The sequence below is a fragment of the Eleutherodactylus coqui genome, chromosome 8 (genome assembly GCF_035609145.1).
Source record: "Eleutherodactylus coqui strain aEleCoq1 chromosome 8, aEleCoq1.hap1, whole genome shotgun sequence".
NCBI classification, from domain to species: domain Eukaryota; kingdom Metazoa; phylum Chordata; class Amphibia; order Anura; family Eleutherodactylidae; genus Eleutherodactylus; species Eleutherodactylus coqui.
The window spans coordinates 68924851-68940837 of NC_089844.1; the positions used below are offsets into that span (position 1 = coordinate 68924851).

General features: G+C 49.1%; 1 protein-coding gene across 4 annotated transcripts in view; it reads right to left on the reverse strand.

Moving 5' to 3' along the window:
* The window catches only part of OSBPL6 (oxysterol binding protein like 6), a 257243-nt gene that overhangs the window by 38675 nt on the left and 202581 nt on the right, over positions 1-15987 (reverse strand). For 3 of the 4 annotated variants that reach the window (XM_066575778.1, XM_066575776.1, XM_066575777.1), the window contains 3 exons: positions 15471-15636; positions 4321-4451; positions 2180-2287 (listed from right to left, as the gene is read on the reverse strand). In XM_066575778.1, the coding sequence (XP_066431875.1) occupies positions 2180-2287; positions 4321-4451; positions 15471-15636 (405 nt within the window). The remainder of the gene's footprint in view (positions 1-2179; positions 2288-4320; positions 4452-15470; positions 15637-15987) is intronic. The other variant, XM_066575780.1, reaches the window with a different exon arrangement.

Below are 15987 nucleotides of genomic sequence, written 5' to 3' on the forward strand. Positions count from 1 at the left end.
ACAGTGTGCAGTTGCACGTTGCATATGATATGCTGGACTGTTTGTAAACTGAATACCAATGCTGGAGGAACCAGCATTTGGACTTTACCCTGTTTCTGGACATCATTGCAGTGCTGCCACCCCTGGGCAGGGGAAAATAAGCAAGAGATCCTGGGCAAGTAATCCCAACCTGCCACAATTTATAAGGTTCTGGGTCTTCATAGAAAACAGTAGTCAGAATAATAAGGGCGGTGTACATTACCTTTTACTATTACATGAGCGGAGAGATCTCAGCAGTGTATTCAAATCCTTATCATTAAAACATAACTTTTATTCATTATGCATTTAAAAATAAGGTGCATAAAACCATGGCACCATTAATTCATAGCCAGACCCAATGAGCACAAATGACTCAAAATAGCTTTAAAAGGTTGAAAAGGTGATGTAATCTGGCATTTGTTTAGGGCTGCATAGCAGACACTGTAGGGTGAGTCATCAAAACATGTGGTCACCCTTTTCACGGCAGGTGCTCCACTTATAGGGAGTGGACAAGTAGATCTGCAATAGGGAGAGTACATCTTTCTTCTTTTGATCCCCACTTGTTGTTCCACATCACCGAGTGATTGTGCCATCTGAACAGTGAGTAATGTAATTATTCCGCAAATTGTGATATTTTTTGTCCAGCTGTTTTCCCTCTTTTGGTAATGTATTATTGGTTTGCTGTTGCACACATATCGGATTGGCTATTATGTGCGCTATCTAAGTGTTCATTGGGTCTTGCGATGAACTAATGGTAACATGGTTTATGCATCTTATTTTGTTTAAATGCATAATGACTTAAAGTTGAATTTTAATGATAAGTATGTTGATTGTTAGGGCTCCCACACACTTGCGTTTTTTGTTAACGTGATTGTCAATGGGACTTTCTAATGTTAAAAACGCAACGCAATGCACCAAAAACGCAAGTTGCACTGCGTTGCATTGTGTTTTTGACATTAGAAGGTCCCACTGACAATCGTGTTAACAAAAAACGAAAACGCAAGTGTGTGGGAGCCCTTACTGTGATATTTCTGAAATATGCTCTTTGTAAAAAAAAATCAAGCATCTAGAAAGAGTTGTCATTTTGCTGAAAATCTCGGTGTGTAGTAGACTTTTTTTCCCGCTTGTGTGGAGCTTGTTGACCAATAGACACCTCTACGATGCAATCAAAGAGATTTCACCCAGTTAACAGAGTTTGAAAGGGGGTGTATTATTGGAATGTGAGAAGCTGGATGGTCGTATCGACGAATTGCTCACCACCTAGGCCATTCTGAACATACTGTTAGAAGGTGTTGGAACCAGTTGGATGAGTGTGAGCATGCACACAAGGTGACCCTCAGGACGCCCTCGACAGACTACCAGTAGAGAGGATCATCTGACCATCCAACAAGCATGTTCATGTCTGGAGACCTAGGGGTGAGTGCCTCAATCCTGCCTTTGCTATGGAGTGCACACTGCCCCCACTACTGGTGTGATGATCTGGGAGCCATTGCATACGACAGTCGGTAACCTCTAACAGTGGTACGAGAGAGAATGGCAGTGCTATGTTCAGGACATACTGAAGCCACATGTGTTACTTCTCATTGCAGGACTCCCAAGAGGCATTTTCCAGCAGGATAATGCTTGGCCGCACACACAAGGATGTCACAGGAATGCCTCCACAGCATTGCCAACAGGACAGACCTTTCAAATCAGTTGATCAGTGTTACTCCTTGGCAGCGCACCTCCATTGATTAAATATTGATGACCTATCCTGAGGACAAGCCATCAAGTTGGATAGCCCCCTTTGAAGACTTCTCCACATCAGCATCTGAGTTTTCATTCTGCACCTCCCATTCTGTTAAATCACCAGAAAAAAATAGCACAGCATGAAGCGCTATTTTTGCCAGTAACATGCTGGACACTATAATAGAAACCTAATAGACTCCATTACAGTCCGTGGGGTCTGTCTAGTGCCATTAGTGCCTGGCATATATTAGATCTGACACCGCTGTTAATTTCCTTGTTCTTCTTTTATAATGGAGCAGAACAAAGGAAAATTATAGTGGTGGAATGTGTCGATGTGAAAGAGCAGTAGCTGTTCATTGCTAACTAATTTAGGAGAGGCTTCACATAGCGAAACCTCATGTAAGAAAATAAATACGCTGAACAAGATAATTACCTCATCTGGACTGGCTATAATGTTGACACTGACAACTTGGTCGGAGATAACAGATTCACTATGTATTCTGTTAAGTCGACTCCTCAACTCAGAGTTGTGGTTCAATGCCTGCAAAACAAATTACCAAAATGATAAGATGCTTTTTGGGTTCTTTTAACAAGACTTATGATACTTATCTAAGCAAAATTCTCATGGCGTTTTCCTACTTTTGTATTTTAGGGTGGTTTCACATCTGCACTTGGGGATCCACTTTGCTGCTTTGTTCGGGAAGCAGGAAAGGGGAATCCCCGCAGTCGAACGGTTCCGTTTCTGGATGGAACAAAACAGCACCGGACGGGACCCCATTAACTATAATGTGGTCCGTTTACTTTCCGCCCAGCTACCTGGCTTTTGGATGGAAGAAAGAGCATGTAGGTATTTTGAGCCAGATCTGTGACGGAACCTCCGACCGAAGGTGTGATGTGAAACCGGCCTTAACTTGATCACTATCTTTTACACTCTCAGTTGTTTTACAAAAGCAAAGTTTATAGTGGTTGTCAGGATAAACATTATCATGGAGCGTCTTGAATAAACTTTTTATGCACAGCTCATTCTGTTCTAGAGAAACATGTATCATAGTTTTTAATTATTAGATGCTTCCAACCAGAATATACACCATATATTAAAAGGATGAAATAAAGAAAAAATACGAGTCATGTTATATACTGAATGGTCACTGCATTAGGAACACCTACTACATGGGATGATCCAACTTTCATAAGCCTCATGTGGCCCAGAGTGTTAAGGCAGCAGAAATGCAGTCCTAAGCTCTCGCTCAAGACCTGAAGGTTGTGGGTTCAATCCCCACTGGCTCAAGGTTTACTCAGCCTTGGTAAAATGAGTACTCTGCTTGCTGGTAAACCACCCTGCAAAAAAACATCTGCAATATGACGTCACCCTCATGACTTGCACCAGTGGACATTACCTCCCACATGTTTGGGCAGTTGCAGCTTTAAGACGTTGGGGAGTAGATTCCACAAGGTGACAAACATCCTCTGCTTGACCCATGCCAACTGCAGCAGCTCCCTCAGTTGGCACACATTTTGTAGATAAGTGGGAGCAGATCTCAAAGATCTTTCCAGCATATCCTAATTACATTCCGGTGAGTTTGTGGGCCAAAGCAGTATGAAGAATTCATTGTCATGTAGCTCCAACCACTCCCTGATGACACAGAGTGCTGTCTTTTGAAGACTTCCTGAAGATAAGGGTGCAGATGGTCAGCTGTCAGGTTCTAGTAGGATTCACCATTCAAAGGTTGTGGTATGATGACCAATGCTCCTAAACAATGTCAGGAAAATGCTCCCCGGACTGTGACACTGTCACCACTAGCCGTTGAACCCTAAACATGTCCCATGGGATATGGCTGCATGCTGTTTACATTAGATACAGACCCAGCCATCCATATGGTTCAGCAAGAAACAGGAATTGTCACTCCAGATAACCTTCTGTCATGTGTCCAAGGTCCATTGACATCTTTTCTAGTAAGGTCTTCTTTACTTGCTTTGGGTTTATCATGTGTTTTTTAAGACAAAACTAGAATATGAGGAGACAAATCAGCATTTCCCTTATAGTCTGCCTAGGGTCCACTGCTGATTTTGGCTTAAAAATCTGCACAGTTTGAACAGGACGTAAACCGTAGGCATTTCTTTGTACCTTCCGAGCACACAGGCTTGAGACTGTCCCGCACCTGAGCCTTAAGGCTTTTCCACGCCTGCAGCTGCATGACTTCAGACCGCTAGATATACTTCCAGATTGCCATACGTGTATTAGCAACAATTAGTGTGTTTGAGAGCATTGCCTTGGACGATGTGCAGCTAATAACGGCACTAACAGAGCTGCTACACATTTCAGGGTTACGAACAATAGACTGATTTCAAGCGCGCACTAAATGGCAAGAAGATAGACTATAGGGCTGATATACCTTTAAACTCTGTATGAGTATGCTTAGATTTTCAACTTGCATGGATCACAACATTTAATTTAGTACCGAATCATGACATCTTTAGCACGCAGCATATGGCTGATGTTCGGAAGGGGTCTCACTAATTAGTTTCTACAGCATTGATGTGGAAAGGTGTCTTGTAACTCAAGATAAAACGTACCTGAGAAAGTGACTGTCTGAGGCGCGCAATCTGTGTGTTCTGGCTGCTGTAATCCTGTTCAGAAACCATCTGTTTCATTTTTTCCTTCTCGATAGCAACTGTGTTATAGGCAGATTTCAGGAGGGAATGGACTGGAAAGAGCAAGACATAGTATTAACATCTACTATACAATATCCAAGGAGAACTAATATAAACTAATATTCCAATTACACTGGTTAATGGGCCACACCTTTACAGACTATGGCTTCTTTCACATGAGCGCATATCGGCCAGCCGTTTTCATGGCCGGACAATATGCGCTGTGATCTGATGCATTAGATTCCATCAGATCACATTGGCGTATTTGTGAGATGTATAAACGCCCGACCGGCCAATATAGCGCTGGGCATTTTTACGTCGAGCCCAAAACATAGTTCTGGAAGTATGTTTGGGCCAGAATATGTCGGCCGCTGCATGGGCTCCTATGGGAGCCCATGGCAGCGGCCGTAGGTGGGAGGGAGTTTAGCAGCGTGGCTGCTAAACTACCTCCCTCTGTTCTCCTCCCCTTCCCCGTGTAGGCTTACCTTTCCTCCCTGCTCGGTCTCTGCAATGGGAGGGTGCGGGGCGAAGATAAACGCCAATCCGCCCCACCTCCTCCCATTGATGGCTATGGACAAGGAGTGGGACGTGGGCGGAGCTAAGCACCGACCTTGTCCCCGCCCGTTTTGTTCATAGCCACTAATGGGAGGAGGCTGTGCTGCCCTGCACTTAGCCCCGCCCCCGTCCCACCCCCTCCCATTGCACAGACAGAGCGGGGAGGAAGATAGGTAAGCCTGCGATGGGGAGGGAGGGGAAATGGGCGATGGCCTGTTGAGGTCGGCGCATTTGCGCCAGCCTCGCCACGCCATATGAAAGGGCACACAAACGTTTGATTTGTGCGCCCAATCACCAGTTTTTTCGCCCCCAATGTAGCGGTCGTGTGGAAAGCCTTTGGAAAACAATGGCTTCTATAAAATAAAAAATAACAAGCATACAGTGAATGGACACTTTATTAGAGACTCCTGCCCTTTCCTGTATAGATACCCTATTTCTCCCAAAATAAGCCCAAGCTTAATTTTCGGGGAAGCTTCAAATATAAGCCCTACCCCGAAAATAAGCCCTGGTTATACTACATAAAACAAAAAGAATACATTACTCGGTCCAGTATTCCTGCTGCTCTCTAAGGCCTCCTTCACACGGGCAACAAAGTTGCGCGTTTTTGTAGCATTGCTCCTTCCACTGAATCTGCTGTGATACCTTTAAATTTGTCATAATCTGTGTGCAATGGTATGTCCCATTGCTTCATATAAATTGAGCTGACTCTATTTGTACTATATGTATTTTCCTCATCACCTCCCCCAAATAGTTTTCTCCCTGTCTCATCTTAGTGTTGCTGGACACAGTTTGTTTTTGTAAGAGGGCAATAAAGCCCCCCCCCCCCCCCCCCCCCCCCCGTAGCCAGAACTTTAAAGTCAGTTCTACCCTCCATGCCTCACCAGAGGCTGCCTCACCTGATGTCTCCAGCACTAAGTGTCCAGCAACAAGTGTTTTATGCTGTTGAATGATGCAGTTCGTCGGAGCAGGAGACAGGTATCATGCACAACTGTCCAAAGCCTGAAGGGAAATACTCTCCTCTTCGCACTAATCTCCTTCACCATCCTCTTTTCAAGCCTTCACAGTTTCTTCCAACGCCCAGCCCCAACACACTCCATCCACATCAGCCCCTCCCTCCTCTCTTCACCTATGTATGGCTCCCATGCACTGTTCAACTTCCTAAGACGCCTTCAACCCCCCAATACTGCAAAGAAACACCTCAGACACCCACACAAATCCCCTAGCCATGTGCTCACCCTTGCTACTCTGCTACTCCTAGCTGCAGGGGACATCTCCCCCAACCCAGGCCCACCCCGTACTGTTCTCTACCAAAATGCCCCCCCTGCCCCATTCAAATGCGCCCTATGGAACTCCCAATCTGCGTGTAACAAACTCCCAACTATCCATGACCTTTTCACCAGTAAACGCTTGAACTTGCTCGCCCTCACGGAAACCTGGATACAGCAGTCCGATTCTACCTCCCCCGCTGCATTGTCCTATGATGGCCTGCAGTTCTCCCACACCCCCAGATCGGATGACTGACGCGGTGGAGGAGTAGGCATCATCCTCTCCCCAAACTGTACCTTCCAGGTCATTCCCTCAGCTCCCTCGCTTACCTTCCACTCCTTTGAAGTCCACACCCTGCGACTCTTCCGCCCATTGCCTCTGCCTGTCGCAGTTATTTACCGCCCCCCAGGTCCTACCCGCCTGTTCCTAGACCACTTTGCTGCCTGGCTCCCCCACTTCCTATCCTGTGAAATCCCAACCCTCATCCTTGGTGATTTCAACATTCCTACTAACAACTCTAGCTCCCCATCTGCCTCCCGGCTTTTAACACTTACCTCCTCCCTTGGCTTATCACTAATCTCTGACTCCCCCACTCATAGAGATGGTAACACTCTCGACTTAGTTATCCTCCGTCTCTGCTCTGCTTCTCACTTTACTAACTCCCCCCTTCCACTCTTAGATCACAACCTTCTCTCTTTCTCCATCAGGCACCCTAGCATCTCTCCTGACCCTCCTATCTATCGCACCTCTAGGAACCTCCAGTCTGTCTGCACTAAACAGTTTGCCGAAACTATTCAGTCCTCCCTATCGCCTATCTCTCGCCTCCCCTGCCCTAACCTGGCAGCCGAATATTACCACACCACCCTCAGCCGTGCCCTGGATGAAGTGGCACCGCCTGTGACGTGAGCCGTCAAACGCAGACCACGGCAACCCTGGCTCACATCCCAAACGCGCTTCATCCGGCGGTGCTCTAGGTGCGTCGAGCGGCTGTGGAGAAAGTCAAAGCTGCCAGCAGACTTCCTCCACTTCAAATTCATGCTTAAAACGTATAACCTAGCCCTTCACCATGCCAAACAAGTTTATTTCACCTCCCTTGTCTCCTCACTATTCCACAACCCTAAACAACTCTTTGAGACCTTTCACTCCCTCCTCAGCCCCAAGGAACAGGCCCCTGCGACAGACCTGACTGCTGGAGAACTAGCTGCCTATTTCAAAGAAAAAATCGACCACATTCGAAAAGAAATTACTGAAAGCTGCATGGTTAGCCCTGATCCCAGTTTCATCAGGACTGCACCCAGCACCTACTCACTATCTACACTAGAACCAACGACAGAGGAAGAAGTCTCCAGGCTCCTTTCCGCTGCCCACCCCACCACCTGCGCTAGCGACCCTCTCCCCTCTCACCTCCTCTGCTCCCTTTCCCCAGCTCTCATTACTCACCTTACCACAATCTGCAACCTCTCCCTAACCTCTGGCACTTTTCCCTACTCATTCAAACACTCGATTATATCCCCTCTGCTTAAAAAACCAACCCTGGACCCGACTCATGCTGCCAACTACCGACCCGTCTCAAACCTCCCCTTTATCTCCAAATTACTGGAACGCCTGGTCTACTCCCGCCTTACTGCTTTCTCTCTGACAACTCGCTCCTCGACCCCCTCCAGTCTGGTTTCTGCTCTCTACACTCGACCGAAACTGCCCCCACAAAAGTATTAAATGACCTGATGACGGCAAAGTCGAGAGGTGATTACTCTCTACTAATCCTCCTTGACCTGTCTGCTGCATTTGACACTGTCGACCATAATCTCCTCACTATGCTCCGCTCTATTGGTCTAAAGGATACTGCTCTCTCCTGGTTCTCTTCCTACCTCTCTTTCAGTGTTTCCTTTGCTGGTTCTATCTCTGCTCCACTTCCTCTCGCTGTCGGGGTACCCCAGGGCTTGGTCCTTGGTCCCCTTCTTTTCTCTATCTATACTGCCCCAATTGGACAAAGCATCCACGGATTGGGCCTCCAATACCATCTCTACGCTGCCGACACCCAACTATACACCTCCTCTCGTGAGATCTCTGGACCATTCCTCTAAAATATCACCGACTGTCTGTCCGCTGTCTCTAACACTATGTCCTCCCTTTTTCGCAAACTAAACCTCTCTAAAACCTCCTTGTCTTTCCACCTTCTAACCGACCTCCTCTCAACATCTCCATTCCAGTGTCTGGCACCATTATAACCCCCAGACGGCATGCCCGATGCCTTGGGGTCACACTGGACTCTGACCTCTCCTTTGCCCCCCATATCCAATCTCTGGCTCAAACATGCCACATGCACCTCAGAAATATTGCTAAAATACGTCCGTTCCTAACCACGGACACGCTAAAGACGCTCGTGGTTGCGCTCATCCACTCCCGGCTTGACTACTGCAACTCGCTACTCATTGGCCTCCCCTGCACTAGACTCGCTCCGCTCCAATCCATACTAAATGCAGCAGCTAGACTCATTTTTCTATCCAGTCGTTATTCAGACGCCTCTGCACTATGCCAGTCGCTGCATTGGCTGCCCATCCACTGCAGAACTAAATTTAAACTCCTCTACCTCACTCACAAAGCTCTGCATGGCGCTGCCCCACCATACATCGCCTCCCTACTGTCAGTACACCACCCAGCGCGCTTACTCCGATCGGCTAACACCCTCAGACTAAACACCCCTGTAATACGAACCTCTCATGCTCGCCTACAGGACTTCACTAGAGCAGCACCCATCCTCTGGAATGCTCTACCCCAAGGCATCCGGACAATTCCCGATGCACGAAATTTCAGACGTGTCTTAAAAACGCACCTCTTCAGGGAAGCATACCAAATCTCCTGACCTAGTCCCTCGCCCCTCCCTATGGTGCTCCACCCTGTTTGCCTTCTGATAAATGATCTGTACATAATATTTCCTATTGCCTGTGTTCCCCAACCCCTGCACCTCCTGTACCACCCTCAACCCATTTGCGTCTAACCCAATGTATCTCACATTGTAATTGTTGCAATTGTTGTATTGTTTTGCATTTATCCATGCCTGAAAGCGCTGCGGAATAAGTTGGCGCTATACAAATAAAGATTATTATTATATTATTATTATATAAATCGCATGGATGAAAAGCCCATCGTTTCCTATGGGTTCCTACACACGAGATGTTTTGTGGCATGCTACGAAACGACACACAAACCTCGCAGGTCCGGCGATATGCCTGTGACCTGCGAGGTTTTGTAGCTCATGTTTCTCTATGGAGCCTTCCTCTCTGTTGCATTGCATAGCATGAAAACGCGGTTTGCATGCAATGCGATGCAACTTTGACAGTAGCAGATGCTACAAAGTTGCGTGATTTTGTAGCGTCACATTCGACTGTAGCGCTACAAAATCACGGTATTGCTGCGAGAACATCGCAGCGATGTCGTACGGTGCAGCGATGCAATATCACTGCGATTTTCTCGCAGCGATGCGGTGTCGCCCGTGTGAAGGAGGCCTAAAGGTTCAGCACGGGTCGGTGAGGTTCTCGCAGTCTTCAGTCGCTCGTACAACATCACTTCCTGGTTACAGGAATTATAAAACCCACCCCCAGGAAGTGATGCCTGTGATTAGTTTTTTGACCGCTGCTCAGCCAGTCGATGCAGCGCTGGATGAACCAATGCAATGGCTGTGATTGTCCGAGTCTCAGCCAATTCATATATCCCGCCTCTACAACACAATGGCTGTTAATAGGCTCTTCCATCGCTACTCAGCCAATCAATGCAGCACTGGATAAACCAATCACAGCCATTGCATTGGTTCATCCAGCGCTGCATTGATTGGTTCTTTGACCGCTGCTCAGCCAATCACAGCCATCGCTTACTGGAGGCGGGATTTATGAATCCCGTAACCAGGAAGCTATGTTGTATGAGCAGCGGAGAACTGCAAGAAGCGCGTCAGAGCTGTGGAAGTAGCAGGATGGACGTGGACCGAGCCTGCTAGGTAAGTATAATAAGACCTTCCCTGAAAATAAGACCTAGTGCCTCTTTTGGGGCAAAAATTAATATAAGACAGGGTGTTTTTTTTCCAGGAAACACGGTACTAGACAAGTGATCCCAAAGTGCAGCATAAAATCAAGTGAACAAGTTTTCTGTGGATCAGTTGCGGTGTGAATTTCCATTAGAATGTGAAAAGCGAGCAATCTAAGCAAGTTCCCATGAGTCCTGGTCATCGGTGCTAGACTAGCTGACCAGGATTTCATAAACTGTTGATGGGTTTACTGAGAATGATGTGATTGAGGAAAAACACCCAACAAAAGATCAAGTGGACATAAACAACTCCTTGAAGAAAGGGGTCATAGGAGGATAGCAAGAATAATTCTGAGGAACGGGCAGTGCAAAGTATAATAAAAACACAGCTGAATACAATGCTGATGCTCCAACTAATATGTCCAAATGCACAACTCTTTCCTTAGCAGAGATGGGCTAGAACAGTAGATGACCAGCTCCAGTGCCATTACTGTCTAGAAGAAACAGAAAGGCAGTGGGTAAAATACAGCAAAATTTACACCCTTGGGGCGTGAAATAATATCGCCTGGTCAGATGAATCCAGATTTGTGTTGTATGATGGGAGGAATTGAATTTGGTGCAAACAGTTTTCAGACATTCAGGCTGGTGGAAGTAGAGTAATGGTATAGGGCAGTGGTGGCGAACCTATGGCACGCGTGCCAGAGGCGGCACGCAGAGCTCTCCCTACTGGCACGCGCCCCATCGGCCGCTCACCACTTGTGAATACCAGCAGGGGCCGCGGCTCCCCTGCCGGCATTTACAAACGGCACTGCTAGCCGCGCTGATCCCGGTACACACTGACTTCAGTGTGCAGCAGGAATCCCTCTCCCCCCTGCCCCGACGTCTCCTACTACTTGGTTCCGCCAAGAGGGGGGAGGCTTCCAGCAGCGTGTGTGTCAGAGTGTGTGCCGGGAGCATATTAACACTTTCTTCCCCACTTCTGCAGCAATCAGCAATTCCCAGCAACCTGATTGGTTGTTTGGGTTGGCAAATTCACCAAACAACCAATCAGGTTGCTGGGAATTACCCATTGAGGCAGAAGTGGGTAAGAAAAAGTTAATATGCATGCCAGACCATGCTGACCAGAAGAGGAGCATCAGCTTCCAGTAGAAGGGGGAGGAGGAGGGGGTAAGTATGTGGGTCTTGGGAGGGGCACTGTGGGGTGTCACTACTGCACTGGGGGGCTGCTGGGGGGTGTCATTATTGCACTGGGGGGTGTCACTATTGCACTGGGGGGGCCGCTGGGGGTGTCACTATTGCACTGGGGGGGCCGCTGGGGGAGTGTCACTATTGCACTGGGGGGCTGTCACTATTGCACTGGGGGGCCGTCACTATTGCACTGGGGGGCGTCGCTACTGCACTGGGGGGCCGCTGGAGGGTGTCACTACTGCACTGGGGGGCCGCTGGGGGGGTGTCGCTACTGCACTGGGGGGACGCTGGAGGGTGTTGCTACTGCACTGGGGGCTGCTAGGGGGTGTCACTACTGCACTGGGGGGCCGCTGGGGGGTGTCACTACTGCACTGGGGGGCCGCTGTGGGGTGTCACTACTGCACTGGGGGGCCACTGTGGGGTGTCACTACTGCACTGGGGGCTGCTGAGGTGTGTCATTGTTGCACTGGGGTGCCGCTGGGGGATGTCATTGTTGTGCTGGGGGGGTGTCACTATTGCACTGGGGGGCCGCTGGGGGGTGTCACTATTGCACTGGGGGGCCGCTGGGGGGGTGTCACTACTGCACTGGAGGGCCGCTGGGGGGGTGTCACTACTGCACTGGAGGGCCGCTGGGGGTGTCCCTAATGCACTGGGGGCTGCTGGGGGGTGTCCCTAATGCACTGGGGGCCGCTAGGTGGTCACTATTATCGCTGTGGGGTGGGGGACACTATTACCGCTGGGGCCGCTATGGGGTGGGGGTCACTGTCACCTATGGGGCCGCTGTGGGGGTCACTATCACCGCTGGAGCCGCTGTGGGGGTCACTATTACCGCTGGGGCCGCTGTGATGTGGGGGTCACTATTACTGCTGGGTGGGGGTCACTATTATCGCTGGGGGTGCTGGGGGGGTGTCACTATTGCACTGGGGGGCTGTCACTATTGCACTGGGGGGCCGTCACTATTGCACTGGGGGGCGTCGCTACTGCACTGGGGGGCCGCTGGAGGGTGTCACTACTGCACTGGGGGGCTGCTGGGGGGGTGTCGCTACTGCACTGGGGGGACGCTGGAGGGTGTCGCTACTGCACTGGGGGCTGCTAGGGGGTGTCACTACTGCACTGGGGGGCCGCTGGGGGGTGTCACTACTGCACTGGGGGGCCGCTGTGGGGTGTCACTACTGCACTGGGGGGCCACTGTGGGGTGTCACTACTGCACTGGGGGCTGCTGAGGTGTGTCATTGTTGCACTGGGGTGCCGCTGGGGGATGTCATTGTTGTGCTGGGGGGGTGTCACTATTGCACTGGGGGGCCGCTGGGGGGTGTCACTATTGCACTGGGGGGCCGCTGGGGGGGTGTCACTACTGCACTGGAGGGCCGCTGGGGGGGTGTCACTACTGCACTGGAGGGCCGCTGGGGGTGTCCCTAATGCACTGGGGGCTGCTGGGGGGTGTCCCTAATGCACTGGGGGCCGCTGGGTGGTCACTATTATCGCTGTGGGGTGGGGGACACTATTACCGCTGGGGCCGCTATGGGGTGGGGGTCACTGTCACCTATGGGGCCGCTGTGGGGGTCACTATCACCGCTGGAGCCGCTGTGGGGGTCACTATTACCGCTGGGGCCGCTGTGATGTGGGGGTCACTATTACTGCTGGGTGGGGGTCACTATTATCGCTGGGGGTGCTGGGGGGGTGTCACTATTACCGCTGGGGGGTGGGGGTCACTATTACCGCTGGGGCTGCTGTGTGGTGGGGGTCACTATTATCGCTGTGGGGGGTCACTATTACCGCTGGGGCTATTGTGTGGTGGAGGTCACTATTATCGCTGTGGGGGGTCACTATTACTGCTGGGGCCGCTGTAGGGTGGGGGTCACTATTACCGCTGGGGCCGCTGTGGGGTGGGGGTCACTATTAACCCTGGGGCTGCTGGGGAGTGTCACTATTACTGCTGGGGGGGTGGGGGTCACTATTACCGCTGGGGCTGCTGTGTGGTCGGGGTCACTATTATCGCTGTGGGGAGTCACTATTACCGCTGGGGCCGCTGTGATGCGGGGGTCACTATTACTGCTGGGGCTGCTGGGGGTGGGTCACTGTTACCGCTGGGGTATGTTTACATGTGGCGGAAATGGGCAGGGCTGTTTCAAAATAGACAGGGTGCAGATTTTGTCTACTTTTTGGATGCGGAAATGCTGCAGAATTTTCCACAGAAATTTCCGCTGAGGACATTCTGCAGTATTTCCGCATCTAAAAGCAGTCAAAATCTGCATGCTGTCAATTTTGAAGCGGCCCTGTCCTTTTTAGAACGACGGCGGTAAAATCATACATGGTGGTAAGCCCCGCCACCGACGTGTTGGCACTTTGCGATAAATAAGTGGGTTTTAGGTTGCGGTTTGGGCACTCGATCTCTAAAAGGTTAGCCATCACTGGTATAGGGAATGTCTTTGCCATGGTATGTGTATTTTATGCAATGTGGGTGCTGGCTGTTTGCTACAGCTGACATCCACCTGCACCAGCTGCAATTCGCTGTAAACCCTTCAAATGCCCCAGTCAATTCTGAGAGTGGCATCTAAATGCCCCAATCAGAGATGGTTGTTCCAGAAGCCCCCCCCCCCCACTATGAGATCGCAGAATGCCATTCAGGTGCCATGGCAGCTTAGGGCCTTATGGAAGCCCCCAGGACTGCCATTGCAGATCCGTTTGCCTATAGACTGCCTGTCAGATCACGGTATGATGTAATACTATTACATCATACTGCAGGAGTGTTCAAACCATTGCAAGCTCAAGTCCTCTATGGGGATTTTAAAAAAAATTTAAAAAAATTGGTTAAAAAAAGTTATATCAATTACTTAAAAAAAATAAAGGGTATTAAAAGTTTTTAGAAAATGCTGTATAAGCCCATTAAATTGGCAACTTCTACTGCTTAATCATTAAAATTACAGATGAGCGAGCATACTTGCTAAGGACAATTACTCGAGCGAGTAATGTCCTTAGCAAGTACCTGCCCGCTCGGAAGAAAAGATTTGGGTGCCGGCACGGGTGAGTGGTGAGTTGCGGGAGTGAGCAGGGGGGAGCGGGGGGGGGGGGGGGGGGGGGAGGGAGAGATTTCCCCTCCGCTCCCCCCCGCTCTCCCCGCCGCCACCTGAAAGGCGGGCAGGTACTCGCTAAGGACAATGCTCGCTCGATGCTTGTTCATCTCTAATTAAAATATAATTAAAACACATTAAATTGATGTACATTTTGCTGTTTATTTCAACGGAGAATCTCGTTACATGTAATTAATATGTCATTAAGCTCTAAAGAGAATCTGTCCCAATCTTTCACAGCCCTCTGTGAGAGCAGCACAAGGTAGTGACAGACATGCTGATTACAGTGATACTTCTGCTATATTTATCTGTGAAATATTTTGGGAGAAACCTGCATTTTATTAGTAGCAGCCAGACACAGGACTACAGGAAGTAGTCCCCGATATTCATGAGCTGCAAGCTAGCCTCACCCAGCCACTGATTGACTATTCTCTGCCTACTACCATGCATAGTGAGAAAGCGTCCAATCGGTGGCCAAAGGGCAGGGCGGGCGAGGCTAGCTGCAGCACATAAATATCGAGGACTACTTCCTGTAGCCCTCTGTGTCTAGCTGCTTCTAATAAAATGCAAGTTTCTCCCAAACTGCCTCACAGATCCCACAGCAGACATACCACTGTAATCAGCGCTCCTGTCACTTCCTCGTGCTGCTCTCAGAGATGGGTGCAAAAAGATAGTGACAGATTCTCTTTAACAAATATCTTCTGTTCTGTCCAAAAATGAGCCTCATGTGACGCAGCAGAAATGCAGTCCTAAGCTCTCACTCATATCCTGAAGGTTGCGAGTTCAATCCCCGCTTGGTTCAGGTAGCCGGCTCAAGTTTGACTCACCCTTTCAAGCTTCCGATGTCGGTAAAATGAGTACCAAGCTGGGTGGGGGGTGGGGAGGGTGATAAATAAATTACTTAAAAAGCGCTGTGGAATAAGCTGGCGCTATACAAATAACAAGATTTATATTTATTCTTTATCATAAATGTACCTTTCTGTGCTAATAAGCAAAATTCTTCCTGCAGCTTGGTATAGTCTGATGCAAACTCCAGGGCATCAGTTACATGACTTGGAGGGTTTTGAAACTCAACATCTGCATAGAGGTTCGGATTGGAGGCGTGCAGTCGAACCGGGGACATTGAAGCGCTGAGAGGTACCTAGGAAAAATAAACTATTAAAATGGTGCAATATGGTCAATATCACAAAACTATGTCAATCCACAAATTAGGTCTGTCCCATGTGACCTTGTTAAATATTTTCTACTACTCTGACCTGAACTGCAAGGGAAGGTAAATAAATACAGAAAATCCATCCATATTTTATCAGAGTATTATTGACTGTTCCACGTGTAAGCACCAGGGATGGAGGCTTCTCAGAATAACCCCTTACAACTATTTGACTCTTAAACTAGAACATTTCCGTGCTTGTCCGCGTTCTTGTATATAAAAGCCAACAAATGTCCTTATGCCACAAAAGATCCCAGTGCATGGTGGAATCGGTCACCACAC